Source organism: Lygodium microphyllum, chromosome 19 (genome assembly GCF_053477565.2).
Source record: "Lygodium microphyllum isolate KBCC chromosome 19, Lygodium_microphyllum_v1.1.10, whole genome shotgun sequence".
In the NCBI taxonomy this organism is placed as follows: domain Eukaryota; kingdom Viridiplantae; phylum Streptophyta; class Polypodiopsida; order Schizaeales; family Lygodiaceae; genus Lygodium; species Lygodium microphyllum.
Window position 1 is genome coordinate 42,618,295 of NC_141153.1, and position 25,571 is coordinate 42,643,865.

General features: G+C 43.5%; 1 protein-coding gene and 1 pseudogene across 5 annotated transcripts in view; both read right to left on the reverse strand.

Moving 5' to 3' along the window:
* Positions 1-25,571, reverse strand: part of LOC148019792 (alpha/beta hydrolase family protein) — a 35,568-nt gene that overhangs the window by 1,360 nt on the left and 8,637 nt on the right. The window contains exons 4-7 of one of the 5 annotated variants that reach the window (XM_087699959.1): positions 25,450-25,552; positions 25,240-25,331; positions 24,974-25,148; positions 24,715-24,885 (exon numbers count right to left, since the gene is read on the reverse strand). In XM_087699959.1, coding sequence (XP_087556085.1) covers positions 24,715-24,885; positions 24,974-25,148; positions 25,240-25,331; positions 25,450-25,552 — 541 coding nt within the window. Of the gene's footprint in view, positions 1-24,714; positions 24,886-24,969; positions 25,149-25,239; positions 25,332-25,449; positions 25,553-25,571 lie in introns of those variants that run through there. The other 4 variants (XM_087699960.1, XM_087699961.1, XM_087699963.1 and 1 more) reach the window with 4 other exon arrangements.
* LOC148019793 (uncharacterized) lies at positions 8,769-10,860 on the reverse strand (annotated as a pseudogene).

The window sequence follows — 25,571 nt, forward strand, 5'->3', positions numbered from 1 at the left end:
ATCAAACTGGGACGTATTGGGATTGGAGAACTGCTGCCCAATGCCCCTGTATTTGCAAAGTCTCTCAAACAAGTGGTTAACAATTCCCCACCATTATCACTCGTCTCATGAACCAGTCTCAGTCTTAGCCAGTGAACGCAATGCAATAACTAGAAAAGATATCTCAATTGCGCTTCAAACAGTAAGCCCATGACTTTGACAGCAATCATCAAACTAGAGAACAATCCCCCAAAGTGGTAAGAGTGATCATAGCTACACACAAATCCATGTGAACTAAATCCAAAATATGTGTAGTCAGGTGGAAAAACTCATGTGAAAAGAGATCCATATATCACTTGTACTCCAAGTCTTGCAAATGTCTTCTCTTGCTTGAGTTGAGTTTGACAATCCTGGCTTGCTCAAAGTAGAGAATGGCATATGATAGCTTTGATCACAAACAACACACAATAGCTCTCTTACAACCATCCAATGAATCAAGATTTGCTTGCTATCACTCTATATAATCTTACTCTGGGCAGATGTAAACTGTACAAGCCATCATTATACTTGCACATGCCTTGTAGCACCATGTCAACTATCCTATCATGTGATGAAATGAAAGCCACAATAGAAAGGTAATCGAAACATGTATCTATATCGAAAAGGTCAATTAAAGTACTCCCCAGGAGTGCATCCATAATACATATCAGAAGCCTCATCTGCATGCACTCCACTTCTAGCACCGAGACATTTGGATCCCACTTTAGTACCTCTCCCTCCATAAGACATGCTTGTCTGAATGAAGCAGTGTGGAAGCATACGACCAAGACTGAGAGTGAACACAAAGAGAAGAGAGAGAGAAAGAGACGGTGGAACACAGAAAACCTGCAATGAAGAATGCCGTATAAGGAAGCAGATATGTACACAGGCACAGAGTGTATGTCTGCGTATGTCTCCACCTTGAAGATCTCATGGGTTGTGAACCTCGAAGTATGTGCAGCAGTCTCCACAATCAGTAATCTGGAAACCTGTGATCGGAGTATATAAAAGTGTGTGGAGGCTGGGCAGTAACCTGGCTGACTGCTCCTGCTGTGCCACATGGCACCTGCAATGACTGCAACCTGCTGTACATCCAGACTGCCACATGTCTGACCTACTGTGACTGCACAGAAATCTGCCACATGGATATCCTGCCTGCTCCACCACATAAAACTGCTCACGAATGCCTGTCTGACAAGAAATGCATATATGTACACAGCCTATCTAATGAATGCCTATCTAGGGGGATGACAATCTCTAACACCCCCTCACAAATCGTGGACGTGGTATAAGGCTGAGGGATCTAGAATGCTGTCAAAGTAAAGCTTGGGCCCTGAGGAAGCACCTTCGTAAGCAAGTCTACAAGATTGTCCTCTGTCTTGAAATATACCACATCAATAGAATCATCCAGAAGCTTCTCCCAGATGAAATGGTATTGAATCTCGATGTGCTTTGTCCTAGCATGAAACACAAGGTTCCGGGCCAAGGCAATGCAACTCTCATTGTTGCACTGAAGAACAATAGGACCTATCTACGGGCAGCCAAGCTCCTCCAATAACCTGCAGAGCCACACTACCTCACATGTGGTAGAAGACACTGCCCAATACTCCACCTCAGTCGAAGATAGGACAACGTGGGCTGCTTCTTGCTGCTCCATCAAACAGCACCTACACCCAAGGTAAACCAATAACCTGTCATGGACCTCCAATGATCCACATCACCAGCCCAATCTGAATCACTCCATCCTGTAAGTACCAAGCTTGCATCACCTGTACCTACTAGATAATAGATCCCGAGATCAAGGATCCCCCGAAGGAACCGCAAAATTCTCTAAGCAGCCTGCCAATGCACCATCTTGAGTTCACTCATGAACCCAGCCAGCACACCTACACAATAACATAAGTCAACACGAGTGTTGAGAAGCCAAATCAAGGAGCCAACCAACTGCCTATAACATGTAGCCTCTGCCAAAGGAGAATTAGAATGAGTTATGGCCTTCCAGCTTGGATCCATAGGGGTCGTCATAATAGACTTGTGTCCCTCCATCTCATACATAGTCAAGAGCTCTTGCAAATATCGCTGGTGGAAAAGAAAGATCCCCCTCGAAGTCTAATAGATCTCATGACCTAGAAAGAAGTGAAAAAGTCCCATATCCGTCATCTCGAACATCTCATGTACTGCTACCTTTGCCGACTTGACCATTTGGGCATGGTCACCTCTTACAATCAAGTCATCCACATAAAGAACAAACAGCACACGACCTCCACTCAAGATGTGGACATCAAGCTGTGGGTTGGCCTTGGAACGCCAATACCCAAATCTCTCTTGGAGGAACAAGTCAATCCTCTCATTCCAAGCATGGAAGCCTGCTTAAGGCCATAGACGGCCTTCCTCAACCTGTACACCTTACCATCAAAAAACCGAAGCCTGAAGGCTACTCAACATAGCTCTCCTCCTTCAACTCCCCATTCAAGAAGGTAGACTTCACATCTAGCTGATAAACCAGCCATCTCTTATAGCTTGCCAAGACAAGAACTACACGAATAGTAGCGATCCGAGCTGTAGGGGCAGAAGTATCATGGAAATCAACACCTAGGTGTTGTGCAAAACCTTTAGCAATAAGGCGGGCCTTGTGCTTGTCCAACATGCCATCACTACGGTACTTGATCTTGAAGACCCATTTGACTCTAATTACCTTTTTATGAGAAGACTTAGGTACAAGATACCAAATGTCGTTCCTCTCAATCAACTCCAGCTCCTGCTCTATCGTTTTCAGCCAATGATCGTGCTCTAAAGCCTCCTACATGCAATTAGGCTCCTTGTCCTACATGGCACAAGTCATAAGACAGTAATTAGTGTACACAAGATCAGTGAAATATGCCCGGTTCTTCAGAGAATGCCACAGGGCCATCCTACAGCTACCACTCCTCAGGGACCCGGGAACCCCTCAATCCCTGCATCATGGAGAGTGTCATGTGCCCAACAAGGAGGTCAGATCTCTCCTCTCATCACTCTCCATCTATTGAAGTCTCTTGAATGTCCACCGATTGCTGAGGCTCAATCAAAGAGTCAAGCGGTGGAGACATAAGCTCTTCATCTGAAGAAGAATCCTCAAGAGGCACTAGCTCCAAAGGCACAGCTGCTAGCACCCAACTATCTCTTGGATCTCCAAGAACGGGGTGCTCCCCACCTCCCTCTAAGGCTGGAACTTTCACGAACTGAACATCACAGCTCGTGTAGATGTCCCGCTTAACGGGATCATATAATCAATAACCTTGAGATTGCGAGCTATAGCCCACAAACACCTATCTTTTAAAAGCCACTTCAAATTTGTCTTACTGTGTTTTCAAGATGTGGACACAAGAGTCACACCCAAAAACCCTGAAATAAGAAACATCAAGCTTAGATCCAAAATACACCTCATAAGGTGTCATACCAACAACAGCAAAAGTAGGGGGTCGATTAAGGATGTGAACTGCAATAGCCACAGCCTCAACCCATAGACACTCAGGTGTCTGTCTATGCTCCATCATGGTATAGGCCATCTCGATCACACTACGATTCTTCCGCTCCAATATACCATTCTCCTGAGGGTTGTTTGTATTTGCAAACTCCTAGTGGATACCACGATATGCACAAAAACGAGCAAGCCCATTAGAAACAAATTCTCCGCCCTTATCTAATCATAAGATCTTCAATTTCTGGCCCGATCAGTTCTCCTCAAAAAGTGAAGTTGGAGAAAGCCTCCGACTTTTGCTTCAAAAAATAAGCCCATGTCATTCTATTGTAATCATCCACAATCAGCATGAAATACAAGCTCCCATTAAGGGACTCCATCCACATTAGTCCACAAAGATTGGGAGAAACAAGCTTCAAGGGTGCTGAAGACCGCCTCAAAGCCTTGCTAGGAATAGCATCACGAGTTTACTTCCCATGGATACAAGAGACACATGGCTGCTAACTCACTACAATATCTGGTAAACCCCGAACAAGCTATCCTCTAGACACCTTTCGAAGGTAATCATAGTTGAAGTGGCCAAACCAAGTGCAACCGGTCTATGACTCACATAAAGCGGTAGTTCCTTCAATTAACACCTGGACTTTACATACACACACATAAACAGAGACCTCTCTCCCTCGCTCAACACCAGATTGGCCCTAAAGACCGGCGCCCCTCTCGGTATTTCTTTATCAATTAAAAGATAAAAATTTACAAAAATGGTAATGTTCCAAAATACATAACTTGTGAACAGTTGGTTTTCATCTCTTCTAAGTAAATCCCAGCTGCATAGGAACAGTACAGCATGTCTAGATCAACATCCCTTTCTGTCCAGCATGTGCAGAATTCACTGTTCTTACTATCCAGCACACTGTTCTTACGATTCAGCATGTGCAGAGTTCACTGTTTTGATTCAGTATGAACAGAGTTCACTGTTCTTACGATTCAGCATGTGCAGAGTTTACTGTTCTGATTCAGCATTAACAGAGTTCACTGTTCTTATTCAGCATGAGCAGAGTTCACTGTTCTTACGATTCAGCATGTGTAGAGTTCACTGTTCTGATTCAGCATGAACAGAGTTCACTGTTCTTATTCAACATGTGCAGAGTTCACTGCTCTGATTCAGCATAAACAGAGTTCACTGTTTTTACGATTCAGCATGTGCAAAGTTCATTGTTCTGATTCAACATGAACAGAGTTCACTGTTCTTATTCAGCATATACAGAAAGAAACACAGAATTGTACCTTTGATGGTATCAATCCATCATGCAAAGCGTTTCTTCTGAGAATAGAGAGAGAGGTGATCAGAGAGAGCAAGCTCTACCTCCGTGCTTGAGTCAGAGACCTAGAAGTACTCTCCATGCCTGGTTTTCTTGCAGCAATCTGCCCTCAGCTCCTCCAAACTTCATTCTCCCATTTGCCCCTTATGCCTATTACGTTTTTTTTGAATGCGCTTTCTCTCTCTTTTGGGAATTTGTGCCACATGGCATACATGTAACAATTTTTCCGTTTAAACCTTCCGGTCTAAAATTCTCCATGATCAGTGCAAAATTTGAACTCGGCACAGACCAGAGAATTAATCCTCGTGTAAAAACGAAGACAATGACGCGAACAGATTCTGGGGTCCAAAAATAGTAACTCCCCAAATTTTAGGAATTGTGACCCCTGCATTCCTCGAGTTGTTCTGTGCAACTTTTATCATTGCGACCACATCAAAAGTGTAATGTGGCTCAGTTACAGTGACTTTTATTCTGTGAGCATTCTCGCATGTGCATCTTCTATCTTGGCCAGGCTCATTGTCCTGCACCATCTCCAGTGGCTAAGCACACAGTCCCAAACCACTGGCATTCTATTCTTCAGTGCCCATTCAATAAGGAACTGGTCCTAAGGCTCAGACAAACTATTAGTCCAATTTGTCCCAATGGCTGTCTCTTCTGGCCATGCAAAGATCCAGCTTATTCCAAGAGAACTTTGGGGGTAAAAAGCAACAGCAACAAAAGAAAAGAAAAATAGAATATTTATATAAGTAAATAAGAAAAGCAACTGTAAAAAGTATCACCACCTAGTGACATACCTCTCTCTCTTGAAAGAAGCAAGCGACCTCAATTGCATGCCACACATGCTAACGGATGACACAGGGCGATAACAAGATTCTCCATGTTATTAGTGCCATCGCATGTATCACTTGCTAATAGATGACACGGGGCGATGGTAGGGGCTTCCCCACTACCATTTGTGTCATCGCAAGTTCAAGTCTCACATAGATGGAGGATTACATCCTGTATCTAACTATGATTATTAGGAGCCTTTCTAATATACATGTTTCTGGATGCAACACAGGGCGATAGCACGTATGCGCGAACTATTAGTGTCACAACATGCATATTCTTTCAACTAAAGTGTAACAAATATAACTTCAAAGCACTGAGATTTCATTCAATGAGATACAATATTCAACTATACAATAAAGAATGTACATTGCTTCAAAAAAGCATTCTAAGTCACTGTAGATTCCAGTAAGAAAGCTTCTCGGTAAAGTTACAATAACTGAGTCGAATCTGCCAATTTAGCCTCTTCCATCCATTTGGCATCCATTGGTGAATAGTTCTTGAACTTCACCAAAAATCTTCTTATAACTCTACCTTTCACTTTCATATCCTTATGTGCCAGGATCTGCTCAGGAACTAGAATCTCATCTAATTCCTCTACTTCAGGCTGTTCCTCTTGAACCAAATCTTCTGGCAGTTCACCAATAAAAGGCCTCAATAGGCTCACATGGAATGCATTATGAATTTTCCAATTATCTAGCAATTTCAGCCTATATACTACGTCATTGATCTTCTCTGAGACTTGAAAAGAGCCATAATAACGCATACTCAACTTTGAAAACAAACGTTCCTTGCTCTTCTGTTTTCTCAAACATGCCTTTTCAAAACGCAATAAGACCCAATCATCCTTTTTGAACAAGAGCTCCCAACGATGACTATCAACAGCTCTTTTCTGTTTAGCTTATGACTTTTCTAGGGTATACTTGACCTTTTTATATGCTTCTTCCCAATCTTTTACATAACGATCTGCTCAAAGATGTTATCTTTTATCTGCAAAATGGAAGGCAATTTCTTTCCACCTTCCACAATCTCAAAAGGTGCTTTGCCAGTAGATGAGTGCACTGTATTATTTTATGCATACTCAACCAATGACAAGTAGTGTTCCCAAGAAGTCTTATGATCTGAAACATAACACTTCAGTAAATCTAAAACAATCGAATTTGCTTCTTCAGACTGTCCATCAATTTGTGGATGGAAAGAAGATGAAAATTTCAACGTAGTGCCCATGTTTTCAAACAATGCTTTCCAAAACAAGCTAGTCATTCTTGGGTCTCTATCACTGACAATTGACCGTGGGATTCCATGGTACTTGAAGATATTTTGCATAAATATATTTACCATGTGTTCTTACTTAACATTTTTCCTTACAAGAATGAAATGTGCATGTTTGCTGAATCTGCAAATGATAGTCCAGATTCCATCATTCCCTGAAGAAGTTCTTGGAAGATCAAAAATGAAATCCATGGCAATACTTTCCCATGGCCTTTCTGGAATAGGCAGTGGTTGCAATAACCCTAGTGCCTTCTGTCTATCAAATTTGACCTTTTGACATACAAGGCAAGATCTGACATATGCATCAATATTAGATCTCAAAGCTGGCCAATAGAAGAAAGTCTCTACCACTTTGACTGTAGCATCGATACCACGATGTCCTGCATACGGTGGGGCATGACTTTCTAATAAAACTTTTGGCCTTAGCTGTTTTGTAACGCATAGTCTTCCATGCATCATGATAAAGCCTTCTTTAAACACATAATGGTCATGATGTTGGCCATTGATCAACTGTTCATAGATTTCAGAGAAATCTTCATCATCAGCATACTGCTCTTTCATATCATCCAATTCATGGTGATAAGAAATTGAAACAGCTGACACCTGTGGTTTGCGAGATAAAGCATCTACAACTACATTCTTCTTGCCTTCCACATGCACTATCTGAAAATGAAACATAGATAGGAAATTTTCCCAACGCATGTGTTTCTCTGACAATTTAGCCTGTGTGAAAAAGTATCTAAGTGTTTGATGATCCGTTTGCACTACAAAATCAGCACCAAGCAAATAGTGCTTCCAACTAGAGAGTGCATGGATCACAACCAATAATTCTTTCTCATAAATTTGGTAAGTCCTTTCAACGATAGAAAACTCTACTCTCGTATGCCACAACTCGGCCATTCTGCATTAATACAACACCAATGTTGTTTCCACATGCATCACACTGCACTACAAATGGCTTAGACAAATCTGGCAAAATAAGTACTAGATCTGTAGTCCTTTTTCCCTTCAAACATCTAAATGTTGATTTCTCTTTGTCAGTCCATTGCCATTTGACATCCTTCTTTTCAAGTGTATGTAAAGGAGAAGCAATCTTTGCAAAGTATCTTACAAATCTTCTGTAGTAAGAGCATAGGCCAAGAAAACTGCAGACATCATGAACAGTTTTCAAGTCTGGCCAAGAGTCAATTGCTTCTATCTTTGCAGGATCCATCTTCACACCATCTTTAGAAACTATGTGCCCAAGGAAGTGAATCTCTTCCAAAAAGAATTCACTCTTCTTACCATTAATGAGCAATCTGTTACACTTAAGCTCATTAAAGACTGCAACTAGGTGTTTTCTATACTCCTCTTCATTCTTTGAAAAGATAATCATATCATCAAAGAATGTGCCAACGAAACTTCGATAAGGGCGGAAAATTCTATCCATCATCCTGTTAAACGTAGCAGGAGCATTGGTCAATCCAAACGGCATGACTAAAATTTCATAGAGACCAAATGTCGTTCTGAAAGCAGTCTTATGGATATTCTCTAGCCTGATTTTGATCTGATGGTGTCCACTTTTTAAATCTATCCTGCTAAACATTCCTACTCCCTGTAATCGATCAAGAATGTCATCTATCCTCGGAATCGGAAACCTATTCTTGATCGTGTTCTTACTCAAGGCTCTGTAGTCAATACACATTCGCCAAGAGCCGTCCTTTTTCTAAACTAGTAACACAGGTGAACAAAACGGAGAACTACTGGGCTGAATTAGTCCTTTCTCTAAAAGCTCATTAACCTATGTCATAATCTCTTTCTGTTGCGCTACATTGACCCTGTATGGTGGCCTATTGGGCGGACTAGTCCCTGGAATAAGATCTATGGTATGATCTTCAGGCCTCTCAAGGGGTAACTCTCCTGGTAACGAATCTGAGAAACAGTCACTGAATTTATCCAAGAAAACCCTTCTACTTTCATCTAGTACAGACACATTACTGTCAACTTCATTAACTTCCTTGCAAAAACCAAGTACGCAGAAATATGATTTTTCATTACAGAAGTAATTGCAGAAGCAGAAACAACTGGGATAGACCCTCCTTTAAGCTTCACATCTAACACATGAGTCTTGCTCCTATGTACAAGAGTAATCGTTCTATTGTAAGTATCCAAGATAGCATGCTTCCTATGGCACCATGGGATACCCAACAGAACATCACAGCCCTCTAGAGACATAATATGGAACTCCCCTGTGTCCACATAGCTCTGAATATGCATACAAAGTTTGCCAAGAATGGGGGTGACAGGTTCAGTATGTCTTGGGCATGCCAAATCAACCTGTCCAACTGGTCCCATTTCCTCGAGACGTATACCTAATTTAGCTGTCAATGCTGGTGAGATAAAGTTTGCATGAGCTCCAGGATCAAAGAAAATAAGCATTGTGGAATCTCTGATCTTTCCCCAAGCTCTGTACAATTCTGTGGCATCATCAACTGATTGATCTCCCACCATATCAGGCACTAAGTCAATGCTGGGCTTCTTTTTACTTAGCGCATCTTAATCCTCCGTATCTTTAGAAAATTGCTATGGGCACTTAGAAGCAATGTGGCCTTTCTGTTCACAAATAAAGCATTTTCCAGCCATCATTAAAGCCTTTCTTTCTTCAAATGATTTGCCAAAAAGTGGCCTCTTTTGTCCTTTACCCTATTTAAAAGAAGTTTGAGGTTGCTGCTGAAATCTTTTCTTTCAAAAAGACTTCTTTGTAAAACTGGTCCTTTCTGGAAATTGCTTCTTCTTCTTGCCAGGATCCTGCTTAAACTGAGAATCCTTCTTTTCAGTGTCTTTAAAGCTGTCAGCTTTTCCTTTCAACAATGCATTTGCCACACCAGCATTTTCAATTAACTGTACCATATTTGTAACCCTAGTCTTGGTACAATAATCCCTGATGGCTTCAAGCAAACCGCAACAGTACTTTTCAATTTGTTCTGACAAGAGCACTGTCCTGTAAGAACTCATAGGGAAAAGTGCTTCCCAAAATTTCTTATTGTACTCTTCTAAATCCGTACAATTTGCCGCGTCCAATTTATGCCATGCAGTCATGACATCTACTTCAAACGTGTTAGTTAACCATGAGGCTGCAAACAACTGTTTGAAATGAATCCAAGTGGCAGGTACATATCCTTGCATCAACAATATATTCCACCACTGCAAAGCATTACCTTTCAAAAGAGTTGCAGCCTTCCGCACCTTAGAAGTCTCAGTAAAATTCCCTCCTGTGTAAGCTGCATCAAACCGTTGTATAAATGTCAAAGCTTTCAACTTATCTTGCATACCACTGAAGGTTTCAAACTTTATTGGCTGACCACCCTCTTTATAGTCTTTAGGCTTTGTACTTTTTGGTGTTAGGTTGTCATAGACACGTGGCTGTAAAAAGGGGAGTCCCTTAGGTGCATTATCAATATTCATTTCACCTATCTTAGCTGCCATATGCCCACTAGGTTGAGAAAAACCAGTGGATGCATTTTGTACTCCAGGCATCAAATAAGGACTCTGCAGAGTCTGATAACCGGGCTGTGGACCAATATTACCATAAAGTGGGTTCACTGCCTCAATAGGCATCATTCCTGGTGGCCCTCTAGGTAAGTATCCCTGATAACCCGTGGGTAATTCTGCCGTTGCTTGAAAAACTGACCCACCACCAAAGTAACTATGATAAGTAGCAAACTGAGGAGGAATAGTCTGCTATGCCACTTGTGCATAACTGCCTTGACCATTCGCTCCTTGATCCTGTGCTTGTGCTTCTTGTTGCACTGGACCTGTCTCCATGTTTGGTGTCTTTTCCACATGCTCACGCACATTAGAGGTTTGCCTTTTTGAGCGCTCCATGGTATGATGTGATGACTCAATTTGAGAATCCTCATTATGTGACTTCAAAAATTTTTGCATCTGAGGATTCTTTACCAGCTGTTGGAAAGAGCTAACCATACTGAGGAGTTGTGCCATAAACAAGTCCTCCTGTTCTTGCTCCTCATCATGTGGTTCAATCTCGGTTCTAGAAGGTGCTAACACCTGTGCACCAATACTCTCTCTTCGGTGTCTATGAGCAGAAGAAGAACTCTCTTCTTCATGGGGGAGTTTTCCTTTGCCTTTATCCATGTCTGCAATCTCTCTAGTCCTGTAATCTCTGTAAAACCTGTGTATGGCCTTTTCACCCAAAACTGTCCGAGCTTAAATTCTTACGAAAAAGAATTCAAATCCCGGGGATGGAATCATGCAACCGGTCTATGACTCACATAAAGCAGTAGTTCCTTCAATTAACACCTGGACTTTACAGACACACACATAAACAGAGACCTCTCTCCCTCACTCAACACCAGATTGGCCCCGAAGACCGGCACCCCTCTTGGTATTTCTTTATCAATTAAAAGATAGAAAATTACAAAAATGGTAATGTTCCAAAATACATAACTTGTGAACAATTGGTTTTCATCCCTTCTAAGTAAATTCCAGCAGCATAGGAACAGTACAGCATGTCCAGATCAACATCCCTTTCTGTCCAGCATGTGCAGAATTCACTGTTCTTACTGTCTAGCACACTGTTCTTACTGTTCAACATGTGCAGAGTTCACTGTTCTTATTCAGCATGTGCAGAGTTCACTGTTCTGATTCAGCATGAACGCAGAGTTCATTGTTCTGATTCAGTATGAACAGAATTCGCTGTTCTTACGATTCAGCATGTGCAGAGTTCACTGTTTTGATTCAGCATGAACAAAGTTTACTGTTCTTATTCAGCATATGCAAAAAAAAACACAGAATTGTACCTTCAATGAAATCAATCCATCATGAAAAGTGTTTCTTCTGAGAATAGAGAGAGAGGTGATCAGAGAGAGCAAGCTCTACCTCCGTGCTTGAGTCAGAGACCTAGAAGTACTCTCCATGGCTGGTTTTCTTGCAGCAATCTGCCCTCAGCTCCTCCAAACTTCATTCTCCCATCTGCCCCTTATGCCTATTACGTTTTTTTTTAATGCTCTCTCTCTCTCCTTTGGGAATTTGTGCCACATGGCATACATGTAACAATTTTCCCGTTTAAACCTTCCGGTCTAAAATTCTCTATGATCGGTGCAAAATTTGACCTCAGCACAAACCAGAGAATTAATCCTCGTGTAAAAACGAAGACAATGACGCAAACAGATTCTGGGGTCCAAAATAGTAACTCCCTAAATTTTAGGGATTGTGACCCCTGCATTCCTCGAGTTGTTCTATGCAACTTTTATCATTGCGACCACATCAAAAGTGTAATGTGGCTCAATTACAGTGACTTTTATTCCGTGAGCATTCTCACATGAACATCTTCTATCTTGGCTAGGCTCATTATTCTGCACCATCTCCAGTGGCTAAGCACACAGTCCCAAACCACTAGCATTCTATTCTTCAGTGCCCATTCAATAAAGAACTGGTCCTAAGGCTCAGACAAACCATTAGTCCAATTTGTTCCAATGGCTACCTCTTCTGGCCATACAAAGATCCCACTTATTCCAAGAGAACTCTAGGGGCAAAAAGCAACATCAACAAAAGAAAAGAAAAATAGAATATTTATATAAGTAAATAAGAAAAGCAACTGTAAAAAGTATCACTACCTTGTGACACCAAGCATGGCATAGCTCGAACAATGTCTAAGAGGTAAGAAGAAGAGAAGTCAAGGCAGAAAAAGACCTCAACTTGTAGACTCCATTCTCCTCATAACCTGAAGTAAGAACCTATCTCGATCCACAATCAAGAATTTGGAAGGAATCCACATCAAACAAAGCAAATGGTATCCCAAGACTGGCACATAAAGAACCTCGAATGTATAGACACCACCCTGCCCATCAGGAATAAGACGCATATTACCCCATCCCTGAATAGAGATAGAAAAACTATCACCAATGAGAATCTACCCATGCGAAGGCCGCTAATGAGCAACACTTGCAGTAAAGGAGTCATGTGACGGGATGCACCACTGTCAACAATCCACTTCCAAGTATGTGGGGTCATCAATGCAGCATCAGAGGCCTTCAGGGTCGATGCCTCAACCACCTCCAAGTGGAGAAAAGCACCTAATGAGGGAGTAACCACCGCTCTGGAATCCTTTGAATGTAACAAGTGGGATACACACCGACTAGGGTTTAGACACCCCGTCACACTGACCGGGGTATTTAAGGTGTAAGAGCCCCAGATTAGGGCAACCAGTTATTAACAAGATCACACTCTTCACCTTCATCTCTAGCTTCCATGGCTTCCTTCTTTCTTTCTTCTTTCCTCTATTTCTCTCTCCTCTTCTAGTCTTCTTCCTTCTTCTTCTTGTTCTCTTTCTCTCTCCTCAGCTCTCCTCTCTCCCCTCAGCTTCTTTCATTACAAGTGGTATCAGAGCTTCAGGCTTTGGTCCTCTTCCTCTTTCCCTTTTCTCCCTTTTCAAATCCCAAAAACCCTAGTTACTCAGCTTACAGGTACAGGTACAGCAAGAAGGACTGCAGTTAACTTCAGCTTTTTGGAGCAAGCCGGAGCTATGGCTGGAGACTCAGACATATCTGGAGGTAAAACGGTTAAAATAGCAGGTCGTCACTTCTTTTCATGCAAATTTTAAAGGTTCCAGGCCAAGTTTAGAGTCCCAGGAGTTGGAGGAGGGCAAAACCTCAGTTGCTTTTTGCCTCAGCCCTCTTTCTCTCTCTTCTCCTGCAAGCCCCCATGGCTGCCAACCCCAAAAAACCCCAAGAAATCTAACCTGAAGATGCTCCCCGACATTAACCAGCCCCGGGACCTCTTCCTTGACCTCCCAAGCTCCTAATCAAGAGGTGGAATGGGGGGATTTGCTGTCCAGGAGGCCTACAGGACGGCCCTGCAATTTGCGGCACATTATGCACTAGCTGTCCTGCTCCCCCCAGCCCTCCTGCCACTTCTCCTCTTGCTGCCCTCCCCTCCCTGCCACTCCAGGGCACTGCTCCAGCTCCTTGGTCTTCCCCCCTTGGCATCTTTGCTCCCGGGAATCAACTCCCATGGTGGACAGCAACTGGGACTGTTTGAAACAGTTTGGGGCAGCCATGGATTCTCCTAACTGAAGCTTCCTCTGACCTGGAGAGCTCAACCCCACAACCCCTTCAGCCCGTGAAGGATTCCTCTTGCCTGAAGTAAGCCATTGAGCTCAGCATGCATGGGAGCTTTGCGGGTAGCCATGAAAGCTTCACTTGAAGCTTCCCGTCCTTGAAGCTCAAGCTCGAGGATAAGCTTGGGAGCCTTCTTCATCAGCAAGAGCACTCGAAGGCTGAAGCACTCTTCCACGGATGCCCAACCAACAACCGGACTTGATCAATGAAGCAAGCGGCATCACGACGATTCGGGCTTCAACGGTCATCACAAGCATTAAAGAGGTATGCCACTCTGATCTTAATCTCTCAATTTAGCCACTTGCTGAGCTTAATCCATTGTTGGAGAGATTCAAGATTGCAAACAAGCATCATACCTCTTCCCGGATTTCATTGTAATGGCTGACATTAACCCCTACTTTGTCTTATGATCTTGGAAGAATATTAGTCATTGTAAATTGGGTAAGTAGCAGCCAATGAGTCACTGGACTGCCAAGGTAACCCCTACCCCAACCCTCATCATTCCTTGCATTTCATGAAAAGGCCCAATGTCTTCTTTCCAATGCATCTCATGTTGATTGCTAATTAAAAATATATGCCATGTATACTCCGGCTGAGGAAAAAGGCCGATGCCAAGCGAGGTGGTAAGACAAAAGAGAGGTGACCCTCCCTTACCACTTAAGACCCTGAAGGGGTGCACAACCCGGCCCGGGGGGAACTTTGTCCACCTTCCGGTGATCCGGAGCCCAATACTTGTTTGCAGGTGCAGATATTTCCATAACCCCCACTTCCCTACCCCCATGATCCCTCTTGAATACCCCGCGATGATAATGGCACCCATGTGTGCCACTTGAGGTACATGCAGTCAATGGAGATGTATGGCAGTGAATGTACTTATGCATGAATGGCAGAGTTGATGGGTATGCAATGATGCTCGGGATTATGCTCAGTAAGCTCAAGATGCTATTGAGGTGTCAGATCAGGCCCCTTGATCTATGCTCTATCCATGTCAGACATTGGCACTAAGGGATAGACAGTGTTTTTGGTCACAGTCCTGCAGGACTGTCACAAAGATCCAATTGCAGAAAATTCTGTCCTGAATCTGGGGGTAAACCCTATAGCTCATCTCGAAGAGGGCTTCGTCCCCTCCGGTTTGAATCAAAAATCTTCCCAATCGGAGTTACGGTGTGAAAGTTATGCCCATTTTTGTGCACTAGGGTCACTGTGGACAGGTTGCAGACCGCTCCAAGACAGCCACTGTAAAACCCCTACAGAAAATTCTGATCATTTTCTGTCATAAAGGTTAATAGCTCATCTCGAAGAGGCCGTCATCCCCTCCGACTTGAGCCCAAAACCTCAGCAATCGGAGTTTCCTACTAAGAGTTATGCCCTTTTTACTGACAGCAGGTCCTATGGACTGCATCCAGATGGCTGGCCAAAAAGGCAAAAGCAAGGCCCAAGAGGAACTCCAGAGGGAGATTAGAGACTCCCGGACCTCCATGAATGAGGAACCAAGCTCAGTGCAAGATTACCATGGTGATATGCAAGAGGACATGCCTGAAACGGACCTGTATACCCTTCTTAATCACACCCTCTGTCAACATGAGCTCCGTCATATGGAACGCCACAATGATATGGTCACCAACCACTGCCAGATGATGTCCAAGTTTGATGAAGCAATTGAGCACATGGCCATCTCAAACTCAAAGACCCAACAGACCTTGGAACAGCTCACTGCTCTTGTTACTCAGTTAGCGACCGCTTCATCCCAAGAGAAGACCAATGACTCTAGACATGAGTCTAGATGCCCTCCACATCAGGAACCATCGCATGGACCACAGGGTATACTTGGCGCTAAGGGAATTTCCCCTTCTACTTATGAGATCGAGGAACCCTCTCACATGCATGATGAGCCCCTATTGAATTCCCCTGCCCACCATGCCGGAAATATTCACTTGAGGCCTTCCCCTACCTTGGGTTGAATTTCACCCGCTCTACCTAGGAGCCCCCATGCACCACATATGAATCAGCCCCATCAAGGACAATATGGTACAAATGGCCAGCCTGGCAATCTTGGACAGCATGGCTATAATGAACAACATGGGCTAAATGCACCACAAGGGATGTATGGACAGAAGGGCATGTATGGCCACCACGGGATGCATGGACAACAAGGATTTCATGAGCAACATGGCCCCTATGATTTGCGTGACAAGGTCATTCTCACAAAGTACAATGGGCAATCCCCCTCACCATCTGACCTGGAAGAATGGACGTCCAAGTTGGAGTCCTACTTCAACATCTACCCCCGCACTGATGAGCAGAAAATACTTTTTGCTTCTCTCCACTTGGAAGGTTTTGCGCACACTTGGTGGCGCTATATCAATCGGGAGAATCAACAGTTCATTGATTGGGAAGATTTCAAAATGCATATGATCCAAGTTTTTGTGTCCCCTATGAAAAAAGAACGGTTGGCAAGAAGACGGTACACTCTTGACCAACGCAACCTCACTATACGTGACTACACCAATCAATTCATGAACTTGACCATGTATGTGGAAAGCATCCATGACGATGCTAAATTGCACAAGTACATCTATGGGTTGGAACCGAGTCTATCAGCTGATGTCATGGCCCAAAAACCCACTACACTGTTTGATGCAATCGAACTGGCTGAGAGATATGCAAGAAAGTACCGTAAGAATGAGCATTTTCAGCAAGGTGTTGGACCTCCCCGCATTCCTTCACGATCAGCCCGATACGGAGGTGGTTTTCAAGGCTCTTCTATGCCTAATAACAATCCCACAGTACCCACTTACCCCGCCTTCCATGCTGAAAGAAAATGGGCACTTTTAGGACAACATCAAGCTCTATGGCTGAAAATCGGTATGCTGAAAATAAACAGTCCACTGCATCACCTTCCCATGGATCCAGTAGTCAACGGTTCATCTCCCCAGATGTTGTCAAGGAACGGAAAGAAAAGGACCTATGCTCTAAATGTGGAGATAAGTACACTGTTGATCATGCCTCCAAATGCCCCTACAAGTCAGCTAAGGTCAAAGTTCATAGCATGTATGTCATGGAAGATTGACACAATGAGGAGGATGACCTGGCCATTGACCAGACCGAGCCCACGGAGGATGTTGATCATGAGCAGTTCTATGACCTGGAGGATGGGTTTTCCTTTGACCCGGGCAGTGCGCCCTCACAGATACTTGATTTAACATCCCACCCACCTCCCACTTCCCTTTGCTCGATCTCCTTGGATGCTTGGACAAGTTCGCATAGCCCCAGTACCCTTTGCATTCAAGGCAATATCAATGGGAAGCATTGTTTTATCCTTGTGGATAGTGGAAGCACGCACAGTTTTGTCAATAAATCAACCATTGACCGGTTGAAATGTATTCCTATGGCATTACACCACCCCTTGAAGGTCCAAGTAGCAAATGAAGAAGAAGAAATCAGCACACATGTATGTCCCGCAGTTCCCTTATGCTTGGCTGAAAATTATGTGGCACTGGTTGATTTGATTGCCCTAGATATGGGCCCCATTGATGTTGTCTTGGGCTGTGATTGGCTGAAACAATTAGGGAAAATTACTATGGACATCTCTCAGCTTTACATGGAGTTTATGATGCATGGACAACCTATCCATCTAGAGGGAGTTCGAGACCATGCTGATTTTCAGCTCATTACAGCAAAGCAACTCAAACGGGAGTTTAAGAAATGCTCACAAATCTTTGTTTTGCAATTAAATAAGGACAATTCTGATCAGCCCTCCACAGTATCATATGACTCTGCCTTGCAGGCCTTACTTGAGGAATACAATGACTTATTTCAGATGCCTACATCCCTCCCTCCCAAGAGACAAGTGGACCACCCACTTGACCTAGAGCCCCATTCCAAGCCAGTGAGCAAACCCCCCTATAGACTCTCCAAGTGTGAGCGTGAAGAGGTTGCTAAGCAAATCAAGGAGTTACTGGAGATGGTGGAGATGGGGTTTCATCGAACCGAGTTCTTCCCCCTATGCATCCCCTGTCCTCTTAGTCAAAAAGAAAGATGGCTCCTTTCGCATGTGTATTGACTACAAAGATTTAAACAAAATTACAATGAAGAACCGCTACCCCATCCCACGGATTGATGATTTGCTGGATGAGTTGAAAGGGGCATGCTTTTTCACTAAGATTGACTTGCGCTCTGGCTACCATCAGATTCGTATGCGGGCAGGAGATGAGGTCAAAATGGCCTTCCGGACTGATCATGGACTTTACCATTTTCTTGTGATGCCTTTTGGGTTGACTAATGCCCCTGCCACCTTTCAAAGCCTCATGAACAAAATCCTACAGCCCTTTTTGTTCAAGTTCGTGCTTGTTTTCTTTGATGACATCCTCATTTACAGCAAGTCATCTATGGAGCACTTGACACACGTTCGGAGGGTGTTTGACATACTGAGAGAGCATCGACTCTTTGCTAAGGAGAGCAAATGTATATTCATACAGACATCTGTGGAGTACTTGGGACACATTGTGAGCAAAAATGGTATACAAGCTGACCCCAAAAAGGTGCAATGTGTTAAGGATTGGCCCACTCCTTCCACCACCACCTCCTTGCGTGGCTTCCTTGGTCTCTCCTCATTCTATTCATTAAGCACTATGCCACCATTGCAGAACCTTTGACTGATCGCTTGAAAAAAGAGTCATTCTTTTGGGATGCCACTGCAAATCATAGCTTCAAACAGTTAAAGGATGCGCTTACTTCAGCCCCCATCCTTGTTTGCCCTGACTTCTCTAAGCTCTTTACCATTCATTGCGATGCCAGTGGCTGGGGTATCGGTGCAGTATTGTTGCAAGAGCATGGTGTGATTGCATTTGAAAGCCGCAAGCTTGATGAGAAGGAGATGCAAATGAATGTATACGACCAAGAGATATTGGCCATCCTCCATGCCATCAAGAAATGGAACCACTATTTGTATGGCAGCCGCTTCCAAGTGAAAAGCAATCACCGAGTCCTCCAATACTTCTTAACTTAGTCTACTTTGACTCCTAAGCAAAGGCGATGGGTGGCAACCTTACAGAACTATGACTTTGACATTTCACATACGCAGGGCAAGGATAATATTGTGGCTGATTCTCTCTCTCGAATGTGGGCATGCAGAGTGTCATCTATCTCAGAATTGCACAGTGATTGGGTTGAAGAGCTCCAAGAGGCTTACTTGTTAGATGACCATTTCAGCCACATATTTCAGAAATTACAGCATGGGGTTATAGCTGAAAACTCCCTATATCAGCTCAAGCATGGCCTTATTTGGTCCCATGGCAAGATTGTCATCCCACACACTTCCCCCTTCACGCAAAAGATCATGGAAGAAATGCATTCTTGCCCCACTGCCGGTCACTTGGGTGTTTTCAAAACATATGACAGGATTGCCAATAGCTTTCATTGGAAAGGCTTATGGAGGGACGTCAAGAACTTTGTGACCAAATGTGTTCCATGCCAACAGAACAAGGATAGTACGCTCAGGCCCGCTGGCCTGTTGCAATCTCTCCCCATCCCTAACGGGAAATGGACTCACATCACAATGGACTTTATCACCAACCTTTCCGTGACTAAGAAAGGGTGGAACAGTATCTATGTGGTAGTTGATCACCTCACCAAAGCTGCCCACTTTATCCCCACTAAGGTCCAATATACTGCCTCTCAGGTGGCTACTCAGTTCATGGAAAATGTCTTCAAGTTGCATGGCTTACCACATGTCATAGTACATGATCGGGATGCAAAGTTTATGAGCAACTTCTGGCAGACAGTTTTCACCTCCATGGGGACCAAGCTTGCTCCATCCACTGCATACCACCCTCAGACTGATGGCCAAACTGAAAGAGTGAACAAATGGCTTGAGACATACTTGAGGTACTTTTTCCATGGTGTACAGCACAATTGGGATACGTGGCTTCACTTGGCTGAGTTTGCATATAATAACTTCACACACTCTAGCATTGGAGTCTCCCCTTTTGAGGCCTTATATGGGTATAAGGTTCCCCTCCCTACAGTCTTGTTTACTGATAAGATCAATCCTCAGAGTCAAGCTGAATTGGATCGCATGCAAGCTTTACTTCAGCAATGCAAAATGAATCTTCAGAAGGCCCAAACACACATGAAACTCTATGCTGATGAAAGACGCAGGCATTTGGAATTCCAAAAAGGGGAATTGGTCCTTTTGAAAGTGCCTCAGTCCCGCCACTCCACTCTCAAAGAGTGGCAGCAGTAACAAGCTAACCCACCGCTTCTATGGCCCATACCGCATGTTGAAGAGAGTTGGCGACTTGGCCTACCGCTTAGAACTTTCCCCTACCACCAAAATCCACAATGTGTTTCATGTCAGTCAGCTGAAACCCTTTGTAAGCTCCTCAGTAGACTGTGGAAGAACTTCCCCCCATCGATGAAGAGGGCATCACTCAATATGTTCCTAAAGCAATCATTGGGCAGCGAGATAAGCACTTACAATCCTGATCCATCAAAGAATACCTCATCAAATGGCAAGGCCTACCCTTGGAAGAAGCCTCTTGCCGCCCAGCAACCATCCTCGATGAATTTCCCTACCTCCGTGAACCCCAACGGCTGGAAGACTAGCCGGTCATGAACCAAATTGCCCACCTCCTGTCCGCAGACTGCACACTGTTTTAGAACAGTTTTGTACTTACCCAAATCCAATGCATGTGCATTCTACATAGGCTGAAAGTACTCGTCATAAGCTCCGTTTCGACATAGAGTATGCCCCATTTAGAGCTACCTATCAAAAGTTATGACCAGTTTACTTCAGCCGACCGGTCCAGGACTGCATGCTGTCCCTAGTCTCTCCACACCTAATCTTCATTATCAAAGGGCTTTGAGTAGTACTCTGCAACCCTCCCTTAGCCCACCCATCACTCCCCCTGTTTCTCCTTGTTTTTTAGGGCAAAAACCTTTCGAGTGGGGATGGATTGTAACAAGCGAGATACACACCGACTAGGGTTTAACACCCCGTCACACTGACCAGGGTATTTAAGGTGTAAGAGCCCCAGATTAGGGCAACCAATTATTATCAAGATCACACTCTTCACCTTCATCTCTAGCTTCCATGGCTTCCTTCTCCTTTCTCTCTTCTTTCCTCTCTTTCTCTCTCCTCTTCTAGTCTTCTTCCTTCTTCTTCTTGTTCTCTTTCTCTCTCTTCAGCTCTCCTTCTCTCTCCCCTTAGCTTTTTTCATTACATTGAAGATGTCTCCTTCTCCTTTTCTTTTTTTTCCTTGTCGTGGCAGTCCTTCCAATGACTTGTCTTGCCACAAATACGACAAGTAGACTCCTTTTCCTTGTTCTTCTTGGATTTGTTCTCCTCCTCCTTTTGGTCCTTCCCCTTCTTCTGAGAGGACTCAGTCACTGACCTATCAATGCCTCCGATTTAGAAGCATTGGTCCCTTTCAACTGCTCCTGTTGACCTAAGACCATAGGAACCAACTCCTCCCAACGAAGAGTCTTTGACTAGCTTGAGGTAATCAAGGCAAAATAAAAACCACTAAAACAAGGCGGTAATTGTGAAAGAAGAGTTATTGCCATGTCTTCAGAAGTGATCACCTTCCCTGTGTTTTGCACTTGCATCTGAAGCTACCTCAACTTGTTGATATACTCCCACATAGAAAATGACTTGTTGACACTTGTGGTCCTCATCTACACTTCGAAAGAAACATTTCATGACAATCAATCGATTATACATCTGATTAAACTTCACCCATATCTCCCAAGCCACCGTCAAATGCTCTATATGGGAGATCACAGTTGTAGTGTATGAGAGAGATAAAAACGAGCGAATGCGAGCATTTAGTTTGTCCCGATGCGCCTAAGCCTTTGCTAACTCCAACTTATCACTTATAAAGAGTTTGAACTTATCTCTCGATGGAGGACGGTGGATAGCCTCTGTAACAAGTTCCGCCAAATCATAAGACTCTGGAATGGCGAGCATCATAACACGCCAGATGCAATAGTTCTCGGCATCGCGCTTTTGATCTGATGGAAAAGCTAGTAACTAAGGCACCTTCCGGTCCATGATCACCTGAAACTTTGTCTCGGCCTCAGAAGACATCCTCATCCAAAACTCATGCACAAAACATAAAAAGCAGCCCCCTCTGATTGTGAAAACATAGCCTGCTAGGGCGCTTATTCGCTTGTCTTGCTCCACTTGCCAGAGGCAATGAAAAGGTAAAATCTGCACTCAAAGATCCAAAACACAACCTTCTTCCTTCTCAAATAGCAAAAATCAATAGCAGCTTCAACAACTTTGCTCCTTTCTTACGCGCCCATGCTCACCTTAGCCTTGTTCTGATGCGCAACCCTCCTACTCGCCCTTGAACGTTGAAAATGCAGCCTTGTGTCGCCTTGAAATCTCCTCTTCGGTTAGATCCACCCTTAGTCAGTCCTTCAATGCTCTCATACCATGTTAGAGTGAAGCGATGCAAAAGCGTATGGCCAAGATTGAGAGTGAATAGAGAGAGAAGAGAGAGAGAGAAACAATGGAATGCAAAAAATCTGCGATGAAGAATGTTGTATAAGGAAGTAGATATGTGCATGGGCACAGAGTGTATGTCTGTGTATGTCTCCACCTCAAAGATCTCGTGAGCTGTGAACCTCAAAATATGTACAGCAATCTCCACAATCAATAATCTGGAAACTTGTGATCAGAGTATATAAAAGTGTGTGGAGGCTGGGCAGTATAAATAGCCCAAAAAGAAATGCTAACAATAATGCAGGTTGGCTGCATTAAATGCAGCCAACTGCGCACACAAACTGGCTGACTGCTCCTATTGTGCCATGTGGCACCTGTGATGACTGCAACCTACTATACGACCAAACTGCCACATGTCCTACCTACTCGATTGCACAAAAATCTGCCACATGAATATCCTGCCTGCTCCACCACACAAAACTGCTCGCAAATGCCTGCCTGACAAGAAATGCATATGTACACAGCCTATCTAATGAATGCTTGTCCAAGGGATGACAATCTCTAACAATGCTCTGGGACCTACCCTATCGTTCTCCATCTTTTGACTTAAAATACAGCCCTCCATACCATATAAGAATAAGTAGTAGTACATGAGCTAACTCCGCTTTTCTGGCTATATCTGCTACCTTGGTAAGGATGTTATTTCCTTGAGATTCGGGTCTTCCCTTGACCATATCCCAATGTGGATATGTTATCCCTGTTTGGTTGAATCATTCTCTTTCAAAATGCAAAATTTAATCTCCCAACTTACATACATCATCGAATTGAAAATATGGCACTAACATAACTACCTCTAAAATTGGCATTCTGAAATGAGAGCTTGTAGAGAACTAGCCTCATACAACCACGACTTTCTAAGGATGCTTTACAATTGTCTACACCTTCTCCATCTCATAGATGACGGCCTCGAAAAACACATCACTTTGCAGCCTCACTAAAATAAATCAATGCTTCCTAGGACCTTCCCCGAGTGAAAAATAGCTGCACCTCAACATGGGAAAATGCCGTCTTCTAGTCCTACCTACCACAAAAACACAGCCTTTTCTGCTACTTTGGACAGCCTCCTCCTATCTCACCTAGGGGAAGGATAGCCTTCTACTGCTTGAAGCCCAACTATCAATGCATTGGACAACCACTTACCACCTGAATTGCTGAAAACACAACCACTGCTGCAATGGGCAGCCTCCGCTCCTGCTGTCCTCATCTAGGTGGAGAATGGCCTCATCCTGCTTTGTTTGCTGCCTTTTCTCTGAGTTTCTTCTTCTCTCAGTGTTTTCCGTACACTGTGTTTCTCCCTGCAAACCCTACTGTCTCTCTGATATGATATGAGTGCATATTGTTCTATCACACTATTTTGACATGGTATCAAAGCATACCTGTTATTTTGACACTCCCTTCTGCCATGTATTGAATGTATATGCCTTTATGCTGATGACAGACAATCAATGTTTGACTGCAGTTTAAGCTGACAATGGCTTACTAATACTCATCTAACAAACAATAAATCTAAATTCCAGGTCGCTTTATTGGAACTTACAGGTTTTTGGGCCAGTTAAAGCTGGACCTAGTTCCTTAAATCAGCTTATTCGCTAGCTGAGGGATTCAACCAACTCTGCAGGCTTATCAGCTTGCCAGAAACGTAATACCCTTCTTTCCTTCCCTACTGACTAAAGTTCTTCTCTCCTTCCCTATTGATAGGATTTTAAACTGATGTATCTCATGACTTGGACCTCATACTCCTGATGTACACATAGAATGAACAAGAGTTGACAGCGATTTAGCCACCTCTCTTTCCTCATTTATGCATGTTGCCAACCTGGCAAAATAAGAAGCAAATGCATTCATGAGGCATGACCTTCATTATAGCATGGAGAATACAGCCCCTTTGTGTGCATGCTAAAAATTGGGCCCAGGCCCATACTGTACTCAAGAGTAAAGACAGTTCACTGGCAGTTTGGGTTATGAAATTGGGTCAAAAGTAATCCGTGTGCCCTGTATTAGCCCTCTTGCTTGCACGTAAGGTGTCAAATCCTCACAGGGCATAACATTTCTAATAGTTGGGTGCCCTGGCAGGTGCCAAAGAATATCATAGATGCATTTCTGGCATGAGAGACACAAGATGGTGGTGCAGCACAGACATTGTTTTTCCTGATTCAGTGTCAAAAAGTCAAGGGTGATCCAAATATGTACCTAAAACAGCAGCAGGAGGACAAATCAAATCCTCATCAGCAGCAACAGCCAGCACAGGTACTGAGCAAGTATGTAGGTGATCCTTGAAGAATATTGTCCCAGTCCGATTGCGCAAGCCACCAGGTTGGAAAACTGTTGTCAGCTGCAGGAGCAATTTAGCAGGTATAGTGCCTGAGAAACAAAAACAGATTTTCAAAAAAGGAAAAATGGATATTTTTGATACAACAGCATATGCCTAGTGGTAGTGAATATTACTAACAAAAATTGTTCATAACCAGCTTTTTGAACAACTCAGGATCCATCATTGCTTGCGCTGAGACTTGAGGACTCAACCAGGCCATGAAGTATGGTGGATTCATGGCAAGAGGATGGATAGCTGCCATAAGAGCCCCAAGAGGTACTGCAGGGACATTGAGGGCTTGAGCTGGATCGGCCTGCAATGAAGCAAAGAAATCGAGACAAGTGAGGTGCAAACAAAAATATTATCGACATTTGACACAACTGAAAATGGTTGATGAATTTCACCAGTGGAAGTAGCAACTTTAGAGACGAATCAGAGACAGCATAATCGAGAGAAGATGCTAGGGTCACAGCCGATGCCAGACTGCATTTCTCTCCTAAAAAAATAAAAAAGCAATCAACTACCCACCTTATCAGCTTGTTTGAAGCACTGCCACAGAATCTTTTTTAGAGAAGTTTACGCAGCAAGATAATTGCCACTTAGATCATACTTACTTTGTGAAGCTATCATTGCATATAGAACTATACCACCCATAGAGTGGCCAACTGCATGGACCTTACCATCTTTGGGTTTGCTAAGATTCCGAATGTACTCCATCTATATGAAAAAGAATGAT